The following is a 13972-nucleotide window of genomic DNA, read 5'->3' as shown; positions in this document are numbered from 1 at the left end:
TGTAGTAAAGACAGGGTGTAGTAAAGACAGGGTGTAGTAAAGACAGGGTGTAGATTTGACTAGAGGATCTAGGGACCCACCATGTTGACAGGGAATCCGGACATGAGCATCTGGATGTGAGTCTGGGGTCTGTGGTAGAGTGCTGTTCCCAAGCTGCCATCGAATCAGAGCAGCTGTGACTATTGATGTCCATCATAGAAGGCCAGGCATGTGTGTGCCGGGCACTTCATCCCGCCCACACCCTCTTTCACTTCACAGCCAGCTGGTCTTGGCAGATGCTACTGTGTATAGACTCTAGAAGTTTAGCTGAGGGAGGCTGTCCATATTTGTGGCTATGGGTCTGTCATCATCTATGTGGGGGTGAGACACCTGCACTCTGTAAGTAAGCTCAGTTAGGTCCCTGACTCCTCACTTTGAACTTTGGACTTGTACTTTGGTTTGCCCTATTAGAGTAGGTAGATGTTTATCTGGCCTCCCAGTGGAAAGAGTTCCCACAGTGGGGCTATCATGTGCATGCAGCCCTAACAGCCCTGCTTTCTAGTACTTCCGTTTCCAATGAGACACGGCTTCTGGAGCTGTTTCCTTAGCCCTGGCCACGTGACCAAATGGTACTTGTCATCTGCAGGACCTGAATGCCTACAAGAAGCAGGGAATGGCACTGCTGAGCAGAGTGGGGGAGTCAGTCAAGCACGTCACCGGCGGTTATAAGCTGAGGAGTCGGCCTCTGGAGTTTGCAGCCATCGGCGACTACTTAGACACTTTTGCACTCAAACTGGGAACCATTGACCGGATAGCCCAGCGGATCATCAAAGAAGAAATAGGTGAGCCCTTTGTTGAGACTAGTGGTGCCCAGAGTGATGGGGATAGCGTTCATACATACCGGGCTGAAGCAACCCGTAGAAATGCTGCAGAGGCAGAACCAGGCCTTGTTCTGCTTGAAAACCACACACAGAGAGGGAGGGGCTGGTTGTGACTAGAATGGAGTTTTGTGCTCAGGCCTTTGTCCTGCACTCAGCATGGTGCTTTCCCAAGCTCTCCATCCACAGGAATAAACTTAGCAGAGAGGTGGTGTGGGCATCCATGTTTGCCAAGGTTATGACCCAGTAAACTTTTGAACTCCTTCACCATGCCCTGCTTCTCTTCACACCCTTTTCTGTCCTTGTCACCGCCACTGCTTGTCTACCTGTCTCCTGTCATGGCCACCTGATTAGCCACATCCCGGTACAGTGGGGCAGTTTGTCCTCTGACACAGATATAGACCAGACATACCAGAACAATGGTGTCACGCAGGCCTTTTAAAACACGCGTCAGTTACTGTCAATTGCTAATAGTTAAACACAGCAACCACATTTTGTCAAAACTGGCAAGAATCCTGGTGACAAAGGAAGGGCCAGATTTACCCTGTAGGGGTGAAAAATATTTTTTTTTCTTCCCTGGAAGCACTGATAGGACTGTTGAGTGAGAGCCTGCGTCTGCTGTCTGAGACCACATCGCTTCCAGCAGGGTGTGCTCCCCATAGCCCTCATCGCTTCCAGCAGGGTGTGCTCCCCATAGCCCTCATCGCTTCCAGCAGGGTGTGCTCCCCATAGCCCTCATCGCTTCCAGCAGGGTGTGCTCCCCATAGCCCTCTTGTTTCTCCATTGGGAATGATTTTTTTTCTTTTTTTTTTTTTTTGGTTTTTCGAGACAGGGTTTCTCTGTGGCTTTGGAGCCTGTCCTGGAACTAGTTCTGTAGACCAGGCTGGTCTCGAACTCACAGAGATCCGCCTGCCTCTGCCTCCCGAGTGCTGGGATTAAAGGCGTGCGCCACCATCGCCCGGCCTTTAAAAAGATCCCACTGCTGGGTACTAAAGACATGACTCAGATTAAGAGCACTTGTTGCTCTTGCAGAGGACCTGGATTCAGTTCTAGAACCTGTGGACTCACAACCATCTATAACTCCAGTTCCAGGGGATCCAAGGCCCTCTGAACCTTTATGAAAGTCTCCCCACATTGCTTTGTAAGATGTTGCATTTGCAGCACTGGAAGAGGTGATTATTTTCAAAGTTCCCTGGGTTTACTCTTAGTCACTTTCCCATGTAGGGCATTTTTGTTCCTGTTAACAAGAATCCTAGATGTTTGGATGTTAGTAATTTGCAATAGCTTTGAGAAATTAAAAACATTGTTAGGAATGTATTACACTTAAAGGAAGGCATGCCCAGGAAAGAGAACAGCCAAGGCTGTGCACCCAGTTCCTAACTTGGTTATACACTGAGAACTCCCAGCTAGATTCCAAGTGGCTTCTCTTCCTATAGAGTACCTCGTAGAGCTGAGGGAATATGGGCCTGTGTATTCCACGTGGAGCGCCTTGGAAGGTGAACTGTCGGAGCCCCTGGAAGGTGTGTCGGCCTGCATTGGGAACTGCTCCACGGCCTTGGAAGAGCTGACTGATGATGTAACAGAGGAGTTTCTACCAGTGCTCAGGGAATACATTCTGTACTCAGATTCCATGAAGGTAAACTGGCTTGCTTTCTGTGCAGCGTCAAGTGCATGTGGTATCTGTCCATCTCTGTGGTCCTGAAGACTGACGCCACAGACAGAGAGATAGAACGTGTGGTAAACAGAGGGTGGGAATTAAGTGGAAGAAAAGATCGGAGGAGATTTTCCATCAGTGTTCTCATACTGAGGAATGCGATGCTGTGGGAGAAGGAGTTAAATAACTTTGGGAATTTTTTTCTTTTTCCGAGACAGGGTTTCTCTGTAGTTTTTGGTGCCTGTCCTGGAACTAGCTCTTGTAGACCAGGCTGGCCTCGAACTCACAAAGATCCTCCTGCCTCTGCCTCCCGAGTGCTGGGATTAAAGGCGTGCGCCACCATTGCCCAGCTAACTTTGGGAATTAAAAACATGATTTGTTGGGGCCGAAGAGATGGCCCAGTGATTAAGAGCACTGGCTTCTCTTCCAAAGGATCCAGGTTCAATTCCCAGCACCCACATGACTTCTTAGAATTGTTTGTGGATCCAATCCCAGGAATCCACTTCTAGTCTCCTCAGGCAGCAGGCACTTGTGTAGTGCACAGGCAAAGTATCCATACACATTAAAAATAGTTAATTAAAAAAGCACATGATTTGTTAAATAAAATTTGTAAAGTTGGAAAATGTGGTTGAGGAAATCTTAGAAAGCAAGACCAGAAAGTTGGAAACTAAAACTCAACCACAGATATGCCAAAACTGGGGCAGAGGGTGAGCGAGTGAGTGGCGGTGAGCACTAATCCCAAGGCTCAGCATCCTTTGAGGAACTCCTGGCTGAGGGAACGCGGGATAACCAAGGGAAGGAAATTAAGAAAGAGATAATACAAGAAAATCTCCCAAATCTGAAGATACAAATCTTTTCATTAAAAAGAATATGCACCTCAGGTATCTATGCTCCTACAGTCAAGTAAAAATATGTCATTATTACAACTGCAAAAAACTAAAGCCAAGGACTGGGTATCTCAGTGGAACACTCGACTAGCGTGCTTGAGAATCTAGGTTCAACTCTCAGCACTGGGGAAGAATCGTGGACAGTTACTGGGCTGGGGAGATGGCTGGGTGTGGGGAGTTGGATAAGAGCACTTGCTATGAAAGGTTGGATAAGCCAGGTGTGGCTATAGGCATCTGTAACCACAGTGCTGAGTGGTGATAGGGGGTGGCAGAAACAGGAGCATTACTGGGACTTGCCAGATGGTTATTAGTCTAGGTGCAAAAAACCTACAAACTCCAGGTTCTGTGAGAGACCTTGTCTCAGGATCTGAGGAGAATAATGTGGAGCCTGATAGAGGGAGACACCAGTGTCCTTTCTGGGCTCTGTGTGCATGAACATAGGTATGCGATGATCACACATACACAGATATTTTAGAAAACAGTTTCTTACTATGTTCTCATATCCAGTACTGCTCAAAATGTCTCACACAATTTTTATAGTCCTCCCTCCAAAACCCATTAGAACATACATATATATATATATTCATTGAAAGGTTTAAATATTTTAAAATTTCTTTCCATCTTTTTCCTCACAATTCTCTTGTTAAAAGTGAAAACTGAACTGAGTCCTTAGCCTTCTCTTCATCTGAGCAGAAAACCAGTGAAGTTCCAGATTATCAGGACAGCTTAAAATCCTGCTGAAGTGCTCTTCCTCTGAAAGTGGCATCCAAGAGAAGTTCTGTCCTTCACATCCTCATTCCTTCCCATATTTGTCCCTGTTTTACTTTTCCTTCGTGCTGCGTCCAGTACTGCTTACTTGTTTGTTGTTCGTCTCTTGTCTGGCATGGAAGCTCCATGAAGGCATGGAGCTGTTTTGTTCTCTGCCCCTAGATTGATGGATCTTGATGCTGAGAGGCAGAAGTGGGGGAGAAAGCTAGTGTTGCCTAGAGAGGCTCAGGTGGCTTGTGTTTGTTCTCTGGAGGCAGGGTACCTCTCTGTAGATGGAGCTTCTTGACTCTTTCATCCCCATATGAACCCTCTATAATAGCCATAAGCTGGCTTGACCAACCGTACCCCAGAGGCTGTGTTTGGAGTGGCGAGCCATCCTTAACATGGCCTGCACTATGTAGAGGGCTCCCCTTAGAAGATGCTCAACCTTCAGCATGGCTGGGTTGTTGGGCTGTGAAACCCTAAATAGAAGATGATGGACACTGAGTTGCTGTCGTCCTGTTACCCAGCAGTGGGACTTCAGACAGGCTCTGCACAGTCACCATGCCAAGTCTCCTCATTTAGACATTAGGCTCTATGTCTGTTTGTCAGGGGCCTTTTATGCTATCCCGTGATTCTGTGATGCAAGCCCACATCCGCCCCCCTCCCAAGTCTGCTCCTGAAGAGAGCACTCCATTTGCTCCAGGCGAGGTTGGGTGTCAGAGACGTGGACAGAGAACAGCCCAGACTACTGGATCTGAGCTTCTCTTGCCCTCTTTGTGGAATGGGATGAGGAGTTAGTTGCCCTCTAGACTATGGTAGCCATCTAGGGTGCATGAATCTTCTCTCACTTCCCTCCTCTCAAGGGTCTTGGCATCCTCAACTAGAGACATAATAAAAATAGGGAGAGAAAACCACACACTGGGTTGGCAGTCCAAGGCGTTTTCTCAGGAACATTGATTCTCAGATGCTGGTCACACCAACAGTACATGTCTGTGCGACTTGAATCCTTGAAATGCTAGACTGGAAATGCCTGCTTTTTTCAGTAAGATATGCAGCGTTCTGTAAAGGGGAGTACGTGGACGCTGGATGGGACGCCGTCACTCCCACAGACAGTATCATATGTTTAGTTCTGCTGGGCGGAGAGGATGATGTTCAGTGCTCCTGGTACCAGGCAGGTAGATGTAGACTGCAGCCTAGGCTTTGTGAAATCAGAAATCCTAGGTTCTTGTTACCTTCCTTTGTCTTGTGTTATAGATTTAGCCTGTTCAGTGTGATAGCCACTGTCATATATAATTATTTACTTAACTTTAAATTTAAAGAAAGAAAGAAAACTTCAGGGCTGGAGAAATGACTCAATGCTGCTTTTACAGAGGACACAAATTATAGTTCCACCGCCCACATCCAGTGCTCACAACTGTCCATAACTCAGCCATCTGATACCTCTGCTCTTGCAAGAGCAGGAACCTGCTTTCTCTCTCTCTCTCTCTCTCTCTCTCTCTCTCTCTCTCTCTCTCTCTCTCTCTCCCTTCCCCGTCCCTCTCTCTCTCTCATACACACGCACATGCACGCACACACGCACGCACACACACATGAACACAAATCCATTACTTCACTCACATGAGCCACATGTCATGTCAAGTACTCGATAGGCAGATGTTAAAGAACATTCCCATCGCAACAGAAGGCTCCAATGGAGACATTCGTGAGTGTGGGGAGTGAACATCAGAGCCCTTAGAAGAAAGATGACCAGCCCACCTGGAGGACGAATGGTTGCAGAGTACATGTTCTTCAAAGTAAATTCTCCACTAGAAGACTTAGGGCTCCCGATGTGGATGTTTCCCTTTAGAAAATGGGCTGTAGAGAACCTTCAGGCATTTAGTTACTCGGAGCTTTGGACACATCCCCAGGGGTACCAAGTGCCTCACACTTAGTCCAGAAATGGGTTCTTCCTGCCCTGACTCCATGCTGTGATGGAAGGTCCCTGTGTAGAATCTGTGATTAGAAATTGTCTAGGTAACTTGTTGCTTCTGAGTCAGTGGGTAAGAAGACTTACCATATGTGGTTTGCCAGTTTTTAATATTCCAGAAAAAGGTTCAGGAGAAGAAATGAGATGTGCTTTTTTTTATTTTATTTTTTCTACAAGCTCTTGTGTCTGGCACTGTAGGGATAAGATTGGAGGAAGGGAAGTGAGTTGGGGCAGAGTCTCAGGGTGTTACTCACTGTCCGGTACTACTTGTTGGTGTGGACTGAAGAACATGAGCACCTGCCTTGCCTCGCCTCTTCCTCCCAGGTCGACTGTCACTGAGCCCATTTGCTGCTCTCCAGGGACTCAGAACTCTTGTACATCCAGCCTTGTATGCATCAGGACCTTTTCCAGATTGAACCCTCAGGGGAGAACTCAGCCTCTGCATCCTGTACCTGACCCAAAATAGAGAATAAGCAAGTGGCAAATCAACACCAGGGATCAGCCCGGCAGACTAAGGCGTCAAGAAATCTGTAATTACTCTGTAATGGAGTGACGGTAGCTGGCTAGTGAGTTCCTGAAAATTGCTGAGAACAGGTTTAGATGCTCTCACCACAAAAAACGAGCATGAGGTGATGTCTGCTAATTAGCTCAGCTTAGCCACATCATAATATGCATGTATTTTAGAGCAGTTCATACACAATAAATGAATATGTATGATTTTTGTCAATTATACAAATTAATAATTACAATTAAGAACTATTTTGACTGTTCTTTTTCCCCTGAACCCAGAGACTGCCCTGTATTTAAGCGTAGAGCTCAGCATCTGCCAATGTTCTCTGTACACAGAGGCTGAGGCCTCTGGGCAGTGTGGCGATGGGTGCACGTGTCCCCCACTTGCTCTTCCCAAAATCAGTTGCTGTCAGCATCTGGTGTTCTTCCCTGGAGAGCCCCATCTCCAGGACTGGTTCTCCTTCCTCCCCTCCTCCTTTCCTCAGAAACTGGTGTTATGTGCGGCTTTTGGAGCATAATCCCTGTCCCGGGTTGGGAGTTGGAGAGCCCTTTGCAAACTGTTAACATGTTTCTCTCTGCCTTCCACAGAATGTATTGAAGAAGAGGGACCAAGTTCAGGCTGAGTACGAAGCCAAACTGGAAGCTGTGGCTCTGAGAAAGGAAGATCGTCCCAAGGTCAGGCCAGCCCCCAACAAAGGCTGGGCGGAAAGCTGCAGGCTCTCACTGATGCTGTTGCGATCTTGCCACTACCGATATGTTGTTCTCTTTGCTTGTTTTTGATTAGAATTTGCAGTGGTATTCACAGAAGGGGTGGGAATTATTAGAAAGATAATAGTAGGGACCAATGTTCAGGCAGATAATTGAACATCGAAACTAGTCATCTGCCCACCCCTCCCTGGAATAGATTTGGGGATTTTGAAACCCAGACTTCAGAGATAACACTCCTTGACTTTGTGTGTGTGTTTAAAACAAAATGTTTCACATGATGCTGTGCTACTAATCTGTCTCAAAGAGGAGGCGGTATTCTTATCCCATCCCGTCACAGAACAGTTCTGTGAACTGCTTAGCATGTCAGATGCAGATGTACAGAAATGTTTCTGTACCCAGTATGCCCTCATAGCAAGCACAGGTGCACGTCTCTCGTGTTGATTAATGTGTCACTATAGTGATCTATGGGAACTAGCCAGCTCCCAGATAATGACATGGAGATTTCTTATAATTATGAAAGTAAGGCCTATAGCTTAGGCTTGATCCTAACTAGCTCTAACTTAGCCCATTTATATTAATCTACATTCTACCACATGGCATTACCCCTCTTCCATCTTGACCCTCCTGTTTCCTCACAGTATCTCCTGTGTGCCTCTTCCTTTCTCTCCCCAGAAATCCTCCTGCCTAGCTATTGGCCATTCAGCTTTTTTTTATTACAATAATCACAGCAGTACATCTTCATACAGTGTAAAATTTCCCACATTTCCCCCTTTTGTCTAAATAAAAAGGAAAGGTTGCAGCTCTAACACAGTAAAACTATATACATGAAGAACAATTATTAGGTAAGAATTATATTCATGAGGCTGAAAGGATGGCTCAGCAGTAAGAGCACTGGCTGTGCTCCCAGAGGTCCTGAGTTCAATTCCCAGCAACCACATGATGGCTCACAGCCATAATGAGATCTGATGCCCTCTTCTGGCCTATAAGAATACATGCAGACAGAACACTGTATATGTAATAAATAATTAAATCTTTTAAAAAATGCAACATGTCTTTAAAAAAAAGAATTATATCCACAATGTCCAGTTCATTTGTATTTGGCAAATTTGGAGAGGCTACTGTATTTCTATTCAATCTTAGTGAGTCTAAAATTTTATATCTATACCACTTTCTATCATAACTTGTATTATGATCCTAAAAATATCTTTTTAGACCTTAAAACATAGTTTTGATTGTTAGAGGAGGTCACTCGTTTGTTTCCTGGCCGTTCAGACCCGAAATAATTACACAAAACTGTATTAATTAAAACACTGCTTGGCCAATCCCATAAGCATATTGCTGGCTAGGTCTAATATCTTAAAATTATTTTATATTTTATCACGAGGCTCCTGGTTTACTGGCAAGGTTCTGGCCTGTCTGTCTCCTGCTCCATGGCTTCTCCCTGGCTCCGCCTGCTCTCTTCTCTGTCCGCTTGGAATTCCTGCCTTGTCCACTTCTACACTATAATAGGCCCAAAGCAGCTTTATTATTCATTAACCAATAAAAGCAACACATATAAAGAAGGACTTCCCACATCATTTGATAAACAACTTAAGCTTTTATGTTTTCAGCCTTAAAAAACGGTATACCTATAATGTAAGTTTTTTTTCTGAATTTGGTAACAAGAAAAACTGTAAAACTATAAATATCTAGTCCTCAACCCCATCAAAGACCCACGAAGGATAAAATATTACTTGAGTAAACAGGAAGTGTAGAGTGAACAACTTCTAAAATTATAGAAACAGCAGAGAACTTTGGCTTCGTCAGCCAAGGTTCCTCTGTAGTGGTGGGGCATCTGTCTTCAGCCTACAGGCCTAGATTATCTGACAGACTTTTCTGTGAAACAGGAATTTTGAAGGACTGTCCTACCTTGCCTTGGCTAAGTTTTGTTTGTTACTCATTTTCTTTTCTTCCCTGCTTGTCCAGTCTGGACAGCATACTGTGAGCAATTGAGGCAAGGGTAGTTTTTTGCCCAAATGGCTAGCTTTTCCACATTGAAATCAAACTCTATATGGAGGTTCTTAGATGCCCATTATCCTTTTTTGAAGTAGATTGGTGCTGCCAGGAGCAGACATGCCTCACTGTCATGAAAATCCTTATGTTATTAAAGCATTTTAAATGTCATATTCTGTAGACCTTTGAAGTGCTTTTTTAAACCATCTATCTTTTTAGAATATACCTCTGACCTTGACAACATACCTAGCTAATTAAAAGTTTGATGTTATAGATGACTAAGTACTAACCTGTCTTTATTATCCTAAATTAGCTTTCAAGGGCTAAAACTTTACATTATATATTTAACTAAGCTGCATAAATATAATACCTTAAACAAGAGTAGAAACATAAATTCAGTATAACAAGAATAATCTTAAATCTGTATCAAAATACAAAAATCCATATCAATATAAGATATTTGAGGGTAGTAGTTGTTCAAAAGTAGATTCAACAATCCACCCTTTTATTCTATCATTTCTATACTATATCTACCCTTTTCCCTTCAGAAAGAGATCCCTGAATCTAATCTTCCTTTAGCTTTTTTTCTAACCATTACTAATAACAACTTGTAACCAGGACCCCAAGTGATGTCAAACATCCATAAACCACCAAATGACCAAAACTCACCCACCCTTCCTCTTGGGAATGTAAGTGTTAGGCTCTGCTTCCTTGTCTGGGGGCAAAGGCATCTTTAGGGGACGCTGAGAGAATTAGGGTGATGGCAAAGTCCTGGGAGAGCTCATCTGAAGAGTCTCACGCCATTCTGAGAGACTAGATCACGTGGGCTGCTTGTCTTTATTGGTATCTGGTCCTGTTTTTCTGAAAACACCAACTTTTAATGTAAGTGAAGATTGCGCTTCCGTTTCCTAGCCACCCAGACCCAAATAACCACACAGGAACTGTGTTAATTATATAGAAACACTATTTGGCCGATGGCTTGAACATATTTCTAAGCAGCTCCTACACCTTAAATTAACCAATCTATCAATCTATGTATTGCCACGAGGGTGTGGCCTACCTATAAGGTTCCGGCATCTTTCTCCTTCAACAGCTACATGGCGTCCTTTTGACTCTACCTGTTCTATATATCTCTGTTCGGATTTCCTGCCTGACTTTATTCTGCCTTGCCATAGGCCAAAGCAGCTTCTTTATTAACTAAGAGTAATAAAAACATATTCACATATACAAAGGGGAATCCACATCATTTTAAAGATAACATGTATGTATATTAACACAAGTATGGAATGTACAGTGTGCACAAGACAGTTAAAGATGACTTTTTTGTTTTATGTTTTAGCAGGAAAAGGGCTTCTGTTAACTTTATAAGTTTGTTTAGACTGTAGAAGCAAACCTGTCTTCATGTCATATGAAAGGAAGGCATGTAATAATAAGTCATGAGAACTCGGTAGCCAGCAAGATGGATCAGGCTCCTGCAGTCTCAGCATGCATGTCAACCTGTCCTGTAGTCTTTCTTGGCTTCTTTCTTCATGTCTGTAGCTATGAATTGTAGGAGGTCTCCCCCAATCATATTTGATCTTCATTAATTTAAAGAGAGCCATAACTTTTTGTTTCCTGTTAAAACAAATCCATAACCCCCCCCACACACACACACAAGCTAACACATGTCCTGACTTCCATTCTGAAGCTAAGACTTCCCTAAGGTACATAGAGTGGTTTAGTTCAGCCGTCCTTCATAATCCAGTGTCTCCGCTGCCATTTGCTCATCAATATTCAAAAAATCTAAAGTCAACAAAACATGCCAGATCCAGAGGCCCCGTGTGTTTCCCTTCTCTACGTGTATTTTTTCTTCTATATTACTCTCTCTTTAAAGACTTTACTATTTTTAAACTATTTTTTTCCTATGACCATCTATACCTATTTTTTACTGTATCTGTTTAAAGTTTTTCTTGGTCTGGATCACTTCACTGCATGCCTGCAGCCTTCTCTGACCCTGTGAGCCAAGCTTTAAACCCATCGTGCAGCTCCTCACGTGGTACTGGCTGACTCAAGCCTGCAGGCAGCGACCAGGAACTGCGTCTCTGTACACCTTGGCCAGCCTGAGAGACTGTAGGGCCAAGAAGTCATGTCTGGCTCTGTGTTTGTGTGCTTGGAACCTTTTTCAAAAGCTTTCTCTCAGGTCCTGTGTGGATATTCAAGCCCCCATGCTCTCACACCTGAGCCTTCTCTGAAAGACTTTCTTACCAGACATGGAGGAGCCTTTGTGGGAACAACAGCTTACCCTTGATTCAGACATTTTTGCCATCTGGGGCCTTAGCAGGTGACTCAGCCCCCAGTCTTTTGAATCTTATGATAGAAAACATCCAACCATTTTCCTTGGATATTGCCATCCTGATGTCTGTCAGACACAAGGAGCATGACTAACAATAAGGAATACTAGATGTTACTCATCAGTTAGTTGTCAGAAAAAACACAAACAAGAAACAGAGCCACAGTGTCACCTCCCTGCAAACCTGGGTGTCAGATGTCAGCATCCCTCTCCCTGCCATGTCTGCATTTCTGGTGGGTAGAAACTGGCTCTCCATGGTTACTCCTGTAACTTGGGAACATTTGTGCTCATTGCTCTGTGGACTTAAAACCTTGAAAGTCTCATTTGTTTCTGGCAAGTGTTGACCTAGCTTGGCATGTTAAGCCCTGACCACTATATGGGCCCAATGCAGCACTTGAGATAAAACTGAAAAATCTGACTTTGGAAAACCATCATGACCAGGAGGCCCTCGCTAACCCTGTGGGATAAGTGCAACTCCCTGCAGCAAAGTGAAGGTCATGAATCCCAGGGGACACACTTCCTTTGGAGAAAGTCTTCCTAAATTAAGAAATACTTGAAGCCACCTGCTATTATTATGCTTCAAATTCTTTTGATACCGCAACGATTTTCCTTCCATTCTCGGACTTTCTGATTCTCTGCCACCTAGAGTGCAGAAGTAACCCGGTTTATTTATGATGTGGAGTTTAGAGGAGGGAGCTGGCTGGTAGCTTCGTTTTTACAGTTAACTCAGATGCTTGAGGAAAGGCATCCCGTGACCCAAGAAACCCCAGAACGATGCAGGTCTGTGCGCAGAAACTGCTGCTGTATGTACAAAGTCTGCCCCGTTTGTCAGCATGGAAGCGTAAATCCTAACAGGATCCCAGGTCTCTACTTGATTGCAGGGATTTTCTTTCCCATTTGCAGATGGAGACAGAGGAGTGGTTTCCCGTCTGTCTCTGCTCTGTTAACGGTGGGATGATGTTTGCATTTTGCAAACACTTCCAAGCCTCTGCTTTCCAGGGACATTTTAATTTAGCACTTTGGCTCCCTACAAATGTTTGAAGAGTAATTCACAGTAGGAGAAACCAATTGTACTTAAAAGCCATGAATCTATTTCCACTCCAGGTGCCAGCAGATGTGGAGAAGTGCCAGGACAGGATGGAGTGCTTCAATGCTGACCTTAAGGCTGACATGGAGAGGTGGCAGGGCAACAAGCGACATGACTTCCGGCAGCTGCTCGTGGGCTTGGCTGACAAGAATATCCAGTATTATGAGAAGGTGAGAAGCAGCCCATGCCACTGTGGTTTCTAGAGGCCAGAGCCTTTCGTGGGGGTGGTGGGTCTTCCAGAAACCCCAAAGCATGATCCTCCTTGTCCCATCCCTAACTTGCGTGTGAGCTATCCCGAGCACGCTGGCCGAGCAGGGCTGAGTTTCGAAGCAGAGAGACAGTTCTCATGCATGCCTCTTACACACTGCTGGAGTGTGTGGCTGCTTCCCAGAGCCAGTGAGACCAGCACATGGGTACCCCCAGTTTATGGAGGCTTTGGGGTTCCACATAAAGTTTTCTTTATTTTTACTATGCCATGGATCCCCTTTAGTCATCTGCTGAGGCTGATAGACATCTTATTAAGACCTTGTTTGTTTTTAATACTCTTTTTAAATACCTGAAATAAAGCTGTATGGAATTAGACAGGAAAGCAATGCTATTAGCAAAGTTTTTATTCTTGCACCCTCTTGACCTGTGGACCTCAGGTTAAACATTTCTATTCACACACACGCACGCACACACGGGATGGGAGGGTACGAGAGAGAGGCCCATCTCCTCAAATCAAGGTTCACGCCTAATGTATCTAATTTGAAGTCATTTCTGCTAGTGAATTTGTCTTTTGTAGACTACACTTAGAGTTAAACAATGGCCTAAGTTCAGTTGGAATAACTTGTGGCCTTGAAGTTGAGCTGTTGGAGCCAGGACAGCCTCTCTCCTGTGGAAGGTGATAGGGACAGGCATATCTCCTAGCTTGTAGCCCTAAGACGCGTCCTTGGCCTAGGCTGTGGTAGAGGCTTTGATGATTGTGGCGACTGCTTTTAGGTGGTATGCCTGTACTTTTCCCGGCTTACCAAAGAAAAACCAAGGAAATACAGCTGAGAGTTGGGGGAGATGGGTGCCCTCCGTCTTTACCTGCCTTTTCTATGGAGTGCATTGTTTCTGAACTGGATCATCCCTGGATAATGGGCCAGCTCATTAAATTGAACTCCATCATGGCCACAAGGTGTGAGCATCGGAGGAAAGCCTGAGGGAGTGAGGGCCTGAGTGTGTGTGTGTGTGTGTGTGTGTGTGTG

General features: G+C 44.7%; 1 protein-coding gene across 1 annotated transcript in view; it reads left to right on the top strand.

Moving 5' to 3' along the window:
• Snx30 (sorting nexin family member 30) overlaps positions 1 to 13972 on the top strand; it is a 115075-nt gene that overhangs the window by 92442 nt on the left and 8661 nt on the right. The window contains exons 5-8 of the mRNA XM_005352640.3: positions 626 to 821; positions 2294 to 2493; positions 7213 to 7299; positions 12758 to 12910. Coding sequence (XP_005352697.1) covers positions 626 to 821; positions 2294 to 2493; positions 7213 to 7299; positions 12758 to 12910 — 636 coding nt within the window. The remainder of the gene's footprint in view (positions 1 to 625; positions 822 to 2293; positions 2494 to 7212; positions 7300 to 12757; positions 12911 to 13972) is intronic.

The sequence above is a fragment of the Microtus ochrogaster genome, chromosome 10 (assembly GCF_000317375.1).
Source record: "Microtus ochrogaster isolate Prairie Vole_2 chromosome 10, MicOch1.0, whole genome shotgun sequence".
NCBI lineage: Eukaryota > Metazoa > Chordata > Mammalia > Rodentia > Cricetidae > Microtus > Microtus ochrogaster.
The sequence above is the reverse complement of the archived record's forward strand: the minus strand, read 5'-3'. Positions and strand labels throughout refer to the sequence as shown.